The sequence below is a fragment of the Lissotriton helveticus genome, chromosome 7 (genome assembly GCF_964261635.1).
Source record: "Lissotriton helveticus chromosome 7, aLisHel1.1, whole genome shotgun sequence".
NCBI lineage: Eukaryota > Metazoa > Chordata > Amphibia > Caudata > Salamandridae > Lissotriton > Lissotriton helveticus.
This window is the reverse complement of record NC_136068.1, coordinates 1,122,710,112-1,122,723,843: the sequence shown is the minus strand read 5'-3', so window position 1 is coordinate 1,122,723,843 and position 13,732 is coordinate 1,122,710,112. Positions and strand designations below refer to the sequence as shown.

Below are 13,732 nucleotides of genomic sequence, written 5' to 3'. Positions count from 1 at the left end.
CAAGTGGGGTTTGTCTGTGTAACCGTGAGTGTTTATGCATCTGCCTTTCCACCCCTCCTGCCCCACCCTGTTCTGTCCCCGTATCCCCCTCAGTATCTCCACACCCTTTGGATTTTGTGTATTTATTTGGAACGTTTTATATAGCGCGGACATTACCGAAGTTTGATAGAGCGACATTAGAAATAAGACATCACATTAGAATTAAAAACAACACCACTCCTAAACGTCAACAGGTAAGATGCTAAACAGGGTATCACACATTAATATCCATGTGCACAGATGAGGCAGGCGCAGCCTTTGAGAGGCCCGTATAAAGCTGTGGACAGCTCCTTGGAGCGTGTAGTAAACACTTCGTGGGAGTGTCGTGCGCAAAGCCTGTCCCCGTGCACGAGCTGCCGCGAGGTGCTGCCAGAGCCCCGGCCCCCTCCGTCTCCAGGGAGCGCTGCTGGCTGCAGCTCCAGCAGGCAGGCACCTCTGTCCAGGGCAGCAGGGCCTCTCCAGCCGAAGGAGCTGGGTTCACTGCCCCCCGCCCCCAGCTCTCACATCACCCCACCTCCGCTGCTCTCCAGAGGTCCCGGGCCTCCCCCCACCCCACCTTCCCTGCTTGCGCAGCTCCCGTCCCGCCTTCGATCCCACCTCTCCTCGCAGAGCCCCAGCCCCCCTCCTACGACGCCCCCTCTCTGCTCCAAGTCCTCCTCATCTCCGAAAGGAAAGCCGCAGCCAATGAGCAGCGTGCCAGCCTTCGAGGCCAGCCCCGATTGGCCGACAGCTCATTTTGGAGGCTTGATATAAGAAGCCGGTGCTGGCTGCAGAGGGAGAGCTGCGGAGCAGAACTTCTGAGGAGAGTTTGAGGAGCCAGAGGCACAGCCAGGGATTTCTGTCCTCAGCAGCTGCAGAACTGACGCGCGCATCAAGTGGCCCTTTGCAGAACTTTAGATAAGAGAGGGTGACAGCGGCGCTGGGGCCGGCGGGGCGCTCTTGGTTGCTGATACTGCGCCCTCCTCACGCCCCTGCTGCACCCCTTCTCAACAGAGACTGCTGGGCGAAGACCTTTCACTGAGCTGAGCTGCTCCATCGCTATATTTAACTGGGGCCCAAGTCCCCCTCCTGAGCGCACCTGTGTTTGCACCCGTCTCCGCTGCCAGGCATTGCATCTGCATGCCTGTGCAGACCCTCGCCAGGGACTGTCGCGTGCAGAGGGTGTGCAGGTCTGAGCAGCGCCCCACTCTCCCATAGACGCTTCTCGCCGCTGTTCCCGGGCGCACGCCTCTTCCCCCCCACCCCTCGCATGAATCTGCTCGACCCCTTCATGAAGATGACCGAGGAGCAGGAGAAGTGTCTGTCCGGAGCCCCCAGCCCCTCCATGTCCGAGGACTCGGCGGGCTCGCCCTGCCCCTCGGGCTCCAGCTCGGACGCCGAGAACACCCGGCCGCTGGAGAACGGCTTCCCGAAGGGCGAGCTGCAGGAGCTGAAGAAGGAGAACGAGGAGGACAAGTTCCCCGTCTGCATCCGCGAGGCGGTCAGCCAGGTGCTGAAGGGCTACGACTGGACGCTGGTGCCCATGCCCGTGCGGGTGAACGGCTCCAGCAAGAACAAGCCGCACGTCAAGCGGCCCATGAACGCCTTCATGGTGTGGGCGCAGGCGGCGCGCAGGAAGCTGGCCGACCAGTACCCGCACCTGCACAACGCCGAGCTCAGCAAGACCCTGGGCAAGCTCTGGAGGTGAGCGCGCGCGAGCGAGCGAGCGGCTGTGTGCGCGTCACGCGCTCTGAGGCGGAGCGCCCTGGCTGCTGACAGGGCTTCTGGGCGCGTGCGGAGCTGCTGGGCGCTCGCGGAGCTTCTGTTCGCGTGCGGCTTCTGGGCGCTGTTTATCAGGGAGAAAAGTCTCGTTGAAGAGTTCGCCTTGCATGGTTGAGTGTATCGAAGCCTGGGACTGCTTTCCGAAGTGTTAGTGACAAACTAGCAGTAGACTGCAGCGCTGACTGCCCTAGAGCTTTGCAGAAAGGACAGAAAATGGACTAGGCAGGGGGTAGAGATGCATAGAGCGTACTTCTGCGCAAGCGGTAGTCCCAAGGGTGGGCAAGGGGTTGTCCTTGACGAAGAACGCTGGGGGCATAGGCGCGCTGTACTTGCCCTGGTCGATGAATGCACGAGGAATAGGGGCTCGGATCAAGGGGCCCGCCGCCCGGGGTACCTACCTCTGGCCAACGGGCTTAGGCTATGCGTTGCTGGTTATCACTGTGGGGCAAAGGTTTCAATTGATGGTTATGTCTACCTGGAGTGTGGGTTATCCATGGTCAGTGTGCATGTGTGATGTGGCGAATGTACTCAAGGGCATAAGGAACTTTTGGTGTAAGGTCGCACGGTATATTTCTCCGTTGGTCAATGAGTTTTGTAAAGGTTGCACGAAGACAGATAGATCTATATTACTTATCAGAGGTGTCCGGGTGTCAGATGTGGGTGACAGTAACGATATTACACCAGACGGGTTGAATGGCTGAATACACATGCATAGAGAAGGGGTGAGGTCTGCGGGGACTTGGAAACGAGCTATACCAGGGGTTACACTATGCTTGCATGGTTACTTGAAGAAAAGTGGTCACGTAACATCTGATGGCAGCAGGGATTGTATTTTATGGGAAGGGGGTCTGGTTTCCAGAAAGCCTCCAGTGCGGTTGGGTGAACTTGATTCTCACCCTCGCTGCCAGGCCGGTCTCGGGCAGGACTGGTTGGTGGTTACATCTGTTTCAGGGGAGGTTGGAATAAACTTCCTGCGGATTCTGGTCCCAGTAAAAGGCGGGGACATTGCTGCCGGGACGAGATGCAACCTCGCTTTCTAGGCTCACTGGGGCAGTTGGTGACTTTGTTTAAAATACTTTATTTAGATCACAGTGCTGACTTTTTTGTGCCACATAGTCACTGTGCCACGAAGTGCTATTTCGGCTAGCGAGCCCCTCTGCCACAGTCCGGTCAGCCCGTGAGGGCGCTGAAGCAGCGAGGTGGGAGGGGGTGCGCCCATGGCAGAGTGAGTCTGCCCCCGGATTCTACTTGTGTCTTTGAGTTGGCGGGATATTTCGGGCCGCCGAGAGGCGCCCTCTCTCTCTCCCAGAGTGTTCCTCACATGGCAGACGCGGGGCTGCCGTGAGAATGCAGCCGGCAGGGCCCTGACGCGAAACTGCTGCCAGAGGGCTCACGTGTGTGCGTGCCTTACATGTGCTTCCAGTGGAACGCCTTTGTATGTAATCCCATATGAGAGATACTCGGGCCACAAGCACAATGCAGTCACACGCAGGCATTGCAATGCAAAGCAATGCACACTGCCACCACACTTCTGTTGTCTGCGCTCAAGCACACTCTGCAAACATGTGTGGCGTGGGTTACGAATCACATGCAGTGCAAACATGTCTTAACGTCACTGTACCAGTCCTCTCTGTTCCGCTCTGTCACTGCAAACCTCGTGTGTGTTCACTGTGCGTGCTGCTGGTGTACACAAGCCTCGTGGAGATATTACTGCAACCCCGTGTGGATGTCAGTCATGCATCTGTGTGTCATCCATACCGTCGTTTGTGTGTATGTTGGTTAGTCCTGTCTTAATTATTCCTGTCTGTGGGTGTCATGTGTGTCAGCCATATATGTGCGTGCTAACCATGCATTTGTGTACGTATACTAGACGTGCATTTGTTTCAGTGCACTAGAGCTCCGGCAGTACCCCCGGGTTAAAGCGTGCCTGGCTTTAAGCCGGAATGCTCGTCAGCCGCGAGCCGGCGTGACATCACTTTAGAGCCAGCATTGCTTTAGGGTAGAGTTTTGGAGTTTGAGTGTGGTTGTGTATGAGCCAGCTGCGTTTCTTTTTGAGGTATACCTTTTATACTCTAGGGACTGTGCGAGTGCGACATATACACCTGAGCGGCGGCACTGTAAAGGCCGACGCTCAGCCGCAGCCGGGCATTGGCTGATGTGCAGTGTGCAGGAGGGGGTGGATGTAGTGGCGGAGGTAGGCAGACCTGCATATATTAATAAAGAACTCAGCACGAAGAATGAAAGAAGCGCACGCCCTGTCTTGCGCTGCAGAGGAGGGTCCCCAGGGCGAGCGGAGACCGAGCGTAGTGCTTCGAAACCACACCTCCCGCTGCCAACCCAGCACTTGCGAATCAAACGGCTTCCTCATGGTTACTTTTATGACATTGTTTTCAATGCCGCCTCCTCTCCCTGGACTGCAAAGCGGTGGAGGCGCCGTTTGGTCATTAAACTGGTTTTACTGCACCCTTGCAAAATACTTCCCTGTGTAGTTTGAAAGATAAATACGAGAACGAAGTCGGCGCGCGTGCATGTGGATTAAGGGGCATTAGTTTTCGAGGGTGTGGAGTACAGATGTAAAATAACAAACACTGTAAACAAACAGTCTTCAAAATTTACCTTTGTTTTCATGTAAATTAGCCGTGCAGCGCTGCATGCTGACGAGGCGGTTTCAAGGCGCCGGAGAACAGGGCATGTAATGTCAGTGTAACTATAGGCAAGCGGGCAGTGAGGGAGCATGTTCTAACTCGTCTGTGTTTGCTGTCTGGAGAGTCCTTGGAGCTCTCGTACCACGGACAGTGCCTGTGCATGCTTTGCTTGCTTTTGTAGCGCCCACCAGCGGTCAGCTGACCGGTCCGCTCTTCTTGTTTTCCCTCAGGTTACTGAATGAGGGGGAGAAGCGCCCCTTCGTGGAGGAAGCCGAGAGGCTGCGAGTCCAGCACAAGAAGGACCACCCGGACTACAAGTACCAACCCCGCAGGCGGAAGTCTGTGAAGAACGGCCAGTCGGAGCAGGAGGAGGGCTCCGAGCAGACGCACATCTCTCCCAACGCCATCTTCAAGGCGCTGCAGGCCGACTCGCCACACTCCTCTTCCGGCATGAGCGAAGTGCACTCGCCCGGGGAGCACTCTGGTAAGGAAGAGTCCTGCTTCATACATGTGCACGTCTCTTATGTGTCCCTACAGAGGTTCCCCATCGCTTCCAAGTCATTCACAAACTTAGACGCACCGCCCACCCTTCAGACGCTTCTCCTCAAAACTTCCTGACTATTTGAATTCCTGGTTGTTTTTAGTCTTCCATCTTATTTTAAAGGGCATTGAACAATATTCCTTGTGCTTTCTGAATATTCCATTATTTCTAGTCACGCACCACTGCGTGACACAGTAATTCAAACATCAAAAAGACAACCCACGACCGGCTACATTTACATGCTTGTCGGCATTCGCCGCCGATCTTTAAACATTCCTAACCCTTATCCTCACCTTACAACCGTTTTTCTAATTTCTCAGCTTATCATACGGTTGTCCAAGCTTTGACATTACTTCTTAATAGTTCCTAACGTTTCCCAAAAGTTTCCCAACTTCTCCCACCTTTTTTCAAACCTTATCAAGCTCATCCCAAATACTCACAGCTGAAGCTGCTTTGGGTTTTATTTTGAGATCAGATCTAAGGCTCATTAAAGTAGGCGTGGAGGTCCGTCCATTTGTAGATGGCCTCGGGATCTGTGACACTTGTGGGGCTCTGGAAGCCGGGCTCCTCTGCACACCTTCAATCACCTGTGGCCAAATAACAAATCGCCCTATTGACCCTTGACCCAGTTGATACCCGCCCTCTCGGACACCTCTGTCACTGAGCCCGATTTACATTCCAGCGAATGGGCCGCAGGGGTTTGAAATGCCTTGTTTGCAGAACACTACTTGCTCGTATTTCACCTCATGCAATTATGGTTTTCCAGCTATTTCAGTGCCTTTTGAAATAATATGAGGGAGCACATCTGTTTTCGTATGCTCAATGGCATTGTATACCTTGCAGAGAGTGTGTTGTATATGTGGGGTGGGCAAAACCAAGCGGAACACCACGAAAGAACAGCTGTTGAATGTCTACAGGCCTTGGCAGCTCACAGGTCTTCATACCCCCTCCCTATCCCCAGTAACCCCTCTATTCTCTCAACCCACCCTTACTGTGATTCCGCAGGTGGTACCCTTCTTCTCGCCTCATCTTCATGATCCACCCCATGTCCCTCATCTTTTCGTCTCCCTCTACGTCCAACACTCTGGTTGTGTCCCCCAAACCCCTTTCATTGCCACCCGCCCCAACCACACCACGCCGTTCCTCGGTGTGTCCACCTCTACCTGCACACATTTGACTTCTGTCCCTCCTTGTTGCCCCTTCTCTAAACACCTTTGTTTGCCTCCCCTCCACATTTTTAACCCCTCACCTCCCCTACACCCCACTTACTTCTCTTCTCATGTTTACTCCTATACCTCGTGGTGCCCCTCCTCCCTCTCATTTATTTGCGCCCCCTCCCTGCATCCCGCTAGCCCTCGCACCCGTTCTGCCTCCTCCACCACCTGCTCCTCCACCATCTTGAGATCCACACCTCTCCATCATGTTCCCCACTTCCCTCATCTACTTCAATTGCCCCTTTCGCCTGCCTTGCTCCTTTTCCACTCCCCTCATCACGGGATCGATACCCTAATTTCTCGACATGCCCACCTCCCCATGCCCTATCTTTAGTTCCACCCCTCTCTTTATGCCCCCCAAGATTCCTCTCCCCATCTTTAGTTCCACCCTTCTTGCCGTACCCCTTAGCACCTCCTCCACACCTCTGCTCCCGTCCTTCCTCCCGTGTCTCCCCCTTCCCTTACCTTCAGTGACTAAATGTGATCTCCATCCATCCAGTACAGAAAAAACACAAAAAGCAAGAATTATTGATTAAAAAGGTTCACAAATGAATATATATTTTCTCTTGGGGGGCCGAGGCCATTATGTTAAAGTAGAAAAACAATAATACGTACTGAAATGATTGTATTATAGAAATTAGCAGTTATGCTTAATTATGTTTTTCTTTGTTTCTCTGTAGGCCAGTCCCAAGGTCCACCTACACCCCCCACGACCCCAAAAACCGACGTGCAACCTGGGAAGCCAGACCTGAAGCGAGAAGGGCGCCCCCTCCAGGAGGAAGGAAGACAGCCTCCCCACATTGACTTTGGGGATGTGGACATTTCGGTGCTGAGCAGTGACGTCATCTCCAACTTCACTCCCATCGACATCCAGGAGTTCGATCAATACCTCCCGCCCAACAGCCACCCAGGCGTGCCCGCGACTCACGGGCCGGCGGGACCAGGCACCTACACCAACAGCTACGGGGCTGGCAACACAGCTGCTCCCCAGCCTGGCGGTCCAGCCCATGCCTGGCTGGCCAAACAGCAACAGCAGCACACGTTGACCACACTGGGCAGCGAGCAGAGCCAGGCTCAGCAGAGGACACACATCAAGACCGAACAACTCAGCCCCACACACTACAGCGAGCAGCAGCAGCACTCACCCCAGCAGCTGAGCTACAGTCCTTTCAACCTGCAGCACTACAACTCTACCTACCCTACTATTACGCGTGCTCAGTATGACTACACTGACCACCAGAGCTCCAACACCTACTACAGCCATGCCGCTGGCCAGAGCTCCAACCTCTACTCCACCTTCTCCTACATGAACCCCACGCAGCGTCCAATGTACACCCCTATCGCTGACACCACAGGGGTCCCCTCCATTCCACAGACCCACAGCCCCCAGCACTGGGAGCAGCCAGTCTACACACAGCTCACCCGGCCTTAGATGCCTCAGACTCCTCCCAAGACTAATGAGACATGGAAGGGGCCATCGTGGTTGAGAACCATGTTGGAAGGTCCAAGAACTTGTCCTCTGCACTACAGCTTGGGCTCAGAAGAGTGGTCAGACGAGCATTCGAAGGGGATTGTTGCCCCCTCAGGATCAGGTGGACTTGGTACATTCCAAGGACATTTCTCAGAAGTGAACTGTGACCTTTGGTCAGAAGAAGACTGGAACGGAAGAAAATGATGAGTTGGGATCAATAGCTCATTTTCAAGCGTTTTGTTGGCCTTATAGAACTTTTTTGTAATTATTTTTATATAACAGTAACTAAGGAAATCAAAAGAGAAAATCCTCTGTGAGGAATAATTTCCATTTGAATGCCATGGGTGTAATTCTGCAGACAAAAGTCAAAACTGCTGCAGGAGAAAAACATGAGGCCCAGTCTCTGAATCCAGCCTACTTGCAGCCTCAGGCCCAGCCTTGCTTCTGCTGAAACGGCCTTTGTGTGCAGAATTAAATCCACACATTGTAGTATATACTGTGTATGTTTCATCACTTTTTTTGTGAAGAATTCTACATTATTTTTGGGAAATTCTTTTAAAATGCTCTTATTGCTCTCCCTCAATACAGCTAAACTCTTTCCTCCTGGTGCTGTATACCCAGCTTTCATGCAATCGAAGGTATTTTGTACAACTCTTTGCATTACCTGAAAAAGCTAACCTTTGTTTTGTTTAGCTTTTGTTCATTCTGTATCTTGTGACGCTGAATGGGATATTGCCTTGAGAAAGAACTTTTGGATGTAACTTGTTGGTTTCTGGCCAGCTCTGGCACAGGAAAGCCGCAAAGAGTATATAGCTATAGAAATATATTTTCTAAAAACAAATCTCTAAACACCAGTAGCCTTATGGGGGAAAGAAGTGCTTTACATAACACTTAAGTGACCTTTGAAACTTTGGCACTGAAGGGTGGTCAGTGGACGTATCTAGGCGGGAGATGGCCAAACCTGCCATCTGGAGGCTTGGCACAGACCGACGAGCCACCAGCTCACCACTCTGTGTGGGCACCATGTGCACAACAGATGGGGCAAGTGTCCTTATACTGTCAACACTCCCCTCCAAGTAAGACATCCCTGCTCACCCATGAAATATTCACCACATGTACATTATTTATTTTGTACTAAACCATATCTGTAAAGTTTTTTTTTTCTGGAAATTTGCTAACAACGTGTCTTCAGATATCGACATGTTGCCGGAGTGTGCTCTGTTTATTGTTAAATTATGACTCAGTTGTAAACTGTTTTTTTATTTATCTCCATTCTTCTTAAATGTGTCATTTGTTTGTTTTATTTGAACCTGCTTCCTCTTTCTTTCTACAAACACTTTCCTCCTCTGTTGAAAAACGAGGTGTATTTTTGATGGGTGGAATTTGAACGGATCCAGCACACCCCACTGTATTGCTTCGACTTCTCAACTGTTTCATTAAACCAGCATCTGCACAGAACACTCTCTCCACCCCATTTCCTCCAAAACCATATGCTGTAATGCCCATGCAAAAGAAAACGAAATGGAAGCGTTCTATTTTTTATTAAGATTACAGATCATTTGCTAGACTTGCTTCCCTGTAGCTGATCATTTCAATCACTGTTTTAAAAGAGATCAACATATATTTTTCTTTACAACATGCACACTTGCGTTAACAGTGGTAGGGATTCGGCAAAATTGAACTTTAAAGCACTCTTTTATTGTGTCATTTTTCATTTCTAAGTTAAAGCGCCCTTTCTTTTATTTTAACGTATTTCTTTAACTTAAAAAAGGTTTAACTTTGAAACAATATTTCTCCTCTGTAGGCGAGGTTTTTTTTACAAAAAGTTATTTTTGTGAAACTTACCCCCTTTTGTGTATTAATGTTTTGCAATAAATATAAATTGTATCAAAATAAAATGGCAAACGTCTGATCTTTGAGTGAAAGCTGCAGCATTTGAGTCGGTGAAATGTTTGCTTTGATGATTTGCTGTAAATTCATTTTTTCAGGTTTCCTAAACAACATATAAGCTGGTTCCCCCACAGTGCGGACCAACACTGAGGCACTGTAAGCCAGTTTTAATTGCTTTAGTAATGAAGTCAGACTGTTTTTATGAATTTCTTCACAAGGTTACATCTTAAAATAACCTGAGCTAGGCACGAGCAGCTGCGGTCGGTAGTGGGAGTACCTGCCGGGTGGTGATGTGGGGAGGGGGAGGGGCAGGGTGGGGGGTAGTAAACGATGGATTACGTAGGTTTACAGGTAAGTAAACATATAAATAAATAAAACAAAGTTAGTTGCGTGCACTGCATCGCATTTGAGGATGCAGTGCATGCAACAACATTTGTTTTATTTATTTATATGTTTACTTACCTGTAAACCTGTAAAGAGAGATGGAAGAAGGAAGAGCTTCTAGAATTGGGTTAAGAAGGTCCTAGTCATAAAATTAAGTCTCAGATGAGTGTAAGGAGGGATGGGATGCACGACAGAAGAATTTAGAAAGGGTTGTTTGGGAGATCTTAGTAGTAAAATGAGGTTTGGGTTGATGCAAGGAGGGTTAGAGGAGGAAGAGTCTAGAAAAAGTTATTTGGGAGATTATAGTAGTAGAATGGGTTATGGGATGAGTCAGAGAATGGAGGTAGAGGATGTACTGAAAGATGTATAGGGCGAAACATAGGGTAGTGCATTGGAGAGACGCAATTTGTTTTTAACAGTAGACGTAAAGTAATATATAAATAAATAAGTACATGGATGTTATACATGTATAAGGAAGGTAATATATTAAGATATACATTGTATTTAATAAAGTCAACACTTTCGAGTGTTGCTGTACTTTAAGTTAATTTATTTGTTTGGCTTTTTTTCAATAATTTAATAGTTAAGCAATTGTAGATAAATAGTTATGATAGAATTTAAAAATTGTAATAGATAAACGGAGACCATAAGTATCTAATCAATTAACTTATATGAAAACTAAGCAGTGACCTATATACATGTTAAGCATAGAATAATATAACCATAAGCAATCTGTACATTCGTTAAGCAGATCTAAAGAATATCTATGTATTTATAAACATAATTATTATACAAAGAAATACACATTTCTAGATACATATACAAATAGTCATATAATCAAATTACACATGTATGTGCATTAAAGTAACAACGGAGACTTTGTAGTTAAGCGTCAGCAGCACTTTCCATTCAGAAGAGTTTGACATCAGTTTTCATTCAGATCCATGTAGTGTAAAAGAAAAAAAGGTAACAAGCATAGGCAATGCTAACAGGTCACTGCACTGTCAAGCCAGACCTGAAAATACAGGTAGGTTTATAACTGCCCTCCTCACTTCTTTGCTTCTGCTAGATAAAAACACCATCAAATACCTAGTTATCTAAGACACTTTAATAGCATTACAGTGCCATGTGTGTGCCCCTGAATGTTCAACCTTGAGCAGCTGGATAAATAAACAAAATGCTCACGTTTGAAGGCCAAGCACTTTTTGTGGAAGCACACATTTTCAGCCCAATCGAAACATGTACTTCCAGCCCACAGGGAAACAAAGCCCCTCTCTAGTGATGCTCACATAATGGTCTGTGACAGCTGCACTGTCAAGCCACCATAAAGTGGGCGAAAAAATATTAATTTCCCATTAAAGTTCCCTTAAAAAATGTTGCTCTCCACTAAGCCAAATCTGTTAAATTTACAACACTTGCCAAGAAAAAATAATTAGCCAAGAAAGCATGCTTTTTAGGTTTGGTATACAGTACAATTGTCACCCGACCTTATCAGATCAACCTGAAAAGGAGCTTTCAAGAATACCACAGAGTGGAATGTCTGCTCCACCCACATGTTGGTGAACAGGAGTACATGTTTTGATTGGGCAGAAGTTGTGTGCTTTCACAAAAACAGTCCTTTCCCTCCAGCAGCTGAAATCATTCATTTATCTATCAAGTTATGTGAGCCAGAGCTGTTTATCAATTCTAGCTATTATGGTACAACAGAGCTTGACTTTTAGGTCAAACATGCCATTGCAATGCTACATATCTCCAAGATAATTGTGCTGTTTATTCTTCTCTGGCAGTAGAGCAGATGGGAGGGTGATAATTCATAGAAATGTGTTGCTGTATTAAAGTCTCAGCCACCTTCCCTTTCCATCATCAATGTCATACATACCTTAACATGGCACGTTTTGAGGGAATGTTTTTTTTCTTTATAATTCCTAGTTTTAGGATTTAAGGGCTAGATAGACTTTACTTCTAATTCATTATTTTAATTTTAAACATTACATTACCCATATCATATTTAGTTTACCTAAAATGTAATACTTTTATAAATTACATTAGTGTATTTATTTAATATACTATCATTTTAAATTACCCATCTCTTAATCCCCCAAACTCCTTATTCCTCTGTAATGCTAACCTTTACTGAGTCCTTCACATTCTTTACTACAGCCTAATGCTACCTTTCCCTGAACCCTAACACCACTTAACTACCGCTTAAAACTATTCATCTCTAAACACTGAACACCTTCCTACCCCTTACAGCTGCCCTTCATTTAACCATAAAAATCTTTACAACCTATTAACATCCCTGAAGCCTAAACCCCCCACTACTGCTTAACTCTAACCTTCTCAGAACTATACAAAATACTTATTATCCTTTGACATTACCCTTCCCGGAACCCTAAAAACCTAGTACTATACCTTAATACTACCAATTCTTGAACCCTAAAAAGCCATTGGTAAGCCTTACAGCTACAAGTCCATGAACCCTAAAAACCTATACTACCCCTTAATGCTACCCTTACCTGAACTGGATAAACTTACTGCCCCTTAATACTATCCAACCACAACCCCAAAATCCTCTTACTACCACTTACCATCACCATTTTTGGAACCTTAAAAACTCACAACTACCCCTTAACAGTATCCTTCCCTGAACTCAGCAAACCACTTACTATCTCTTAATGCTCTCCTTCTCTGAAATCTGAAAAACCAAATTACCCCTTAACGTTACCTTCCTTGAACTCTAAAGATTCTTGCTCTTCCTTAATGATATACGATTCTGAAACTTGCAAACCATGACTACCCTTTAATGCTATCTGTTTCTGAACCCCCTTTCCCTGTACCCTAAAAATGTTACTACCCTTTAAAGCTAACCATCCATGAGCACTAAATAATGTCACTACCCCTCAACATTAACTTTCTAGGAACCATAAAATCCACCAGTTCCCCTTAACACTAGAGATCCTGAACCTTAAAAAACACACCCCTTACAGCTATCCATTCCTAAACCCCAAACACCACTTGCTTTTCCTTAATGCTACACATCGTTAAGCCCTACAAACCCTCAGCTCTTCCCTTTACTGACCGCAGAAAACCTCTTAACGCAATCAGCCATTGAACCCTAAAAGCCCTTCATGCAATCCTTTCTTGAATCTTAAAATCCCCTTAATGTCCGCTAATGGTAGCCATTCTTTCCCATAAAAAACATTACTGTTCGTTAAGCTACCATTCCATCAGCCCTAAAAACTCTTACCACCCTTTAATGCCACCCTTCCAGGATGCCTAAAAACATAACACTACCCCTTAATATCTTCCCTGAACCCCAAAACTCTGGAGCATCAGTGACCCCTCTCAGAGAGTCCACAGAGCTAAGGGATCCACTCACAGTTGAGGCATGGTATGGCGCCCCTTACCAAAGCACTCCCTCTCCCCTTGTTAGGGAAGGATCCTGTAGGTAGGCCTTGGAGTCTAGAAGATGCCTTCCAGGACTCCGCTGCCGGAGTTAGCCTGCGCCAGCCCGCCGCCATTTGCACTTTCAAGGTACCTGTATGTGCCCTATGTATGTGAACAGATCGATAGCCTTAAAAGCCACTCCTGCCTCTCTCTGTCCCTCTGCAGCCTCGGGCTCCTGCCCTCCCGCTCCCACCCACGCAGCACCAGCTGTTTGCATCCCCGGTGTTCATTTTGGTTTTTCTTGTGATTGCATTTTTTTGCATTGTCTCTGGCCTCCTTTTTAAGTTCTTTGTTGTTGCCAACCACACTGATGAGAACATTTGACAATGGATATTGTCCT

The 13,732-nt window shown here is 47.7% G+C and overlaps 1 protein-coding gene across 1 annotated transcript; it reads left to right on the top strand.

Moving 5' to 3' along the window:
• Positions 1–813: 813 nt before the first annotated feature.
• SOX9 (SRY-box transcription factor 9) lies at positions 814–9,569 on the top strand. Its single transcript, XM_078654277.1, has 3 exons — positions 814–1,722; positions 4,676–4,929; positions 6,881–9,569. The coding sequence occupies exons 1-3, from the start codon at positions 1,289–1,291 to the stop codon at positions 7,630–7,632; spliced, it is 1,440 nt and encodes a 479-aa protein (XP_078510403.1). The 5' UTR covers positions 814–1,288; the 3' UTR covers positions 7,633–9,569.
• The last annotated feature ends 4,163 nt before the right edge of the window (positions 9,570–13,732 follow it).

Excerpts from the sequence above, each read along its gene's own strand:
- SOX9 (XM_078654277.1), top strand. The coding sequence starts at position 1,289 with ATGAATCTGCTCGACCCCTTCATGAAGATGACCGAGGAGCAGGAGAAG. Across the intron at positions 1,723-4,675 it reads ACCCTGGGCAAGCTCTGGAG|GTTACTGAATGAGGGGGAGA; the intron begins GTGAGCGCGCGC and ends GTTTTCCCTCAG. Across the intron at positions 4,930-6,880 it reads CTCGCCCGGGGAGCACTCTG|GCCAGTCCCAAGGTCCACCT; the intron begins GTAAGGAAGAGT and ends GTTTCTCTGTAG.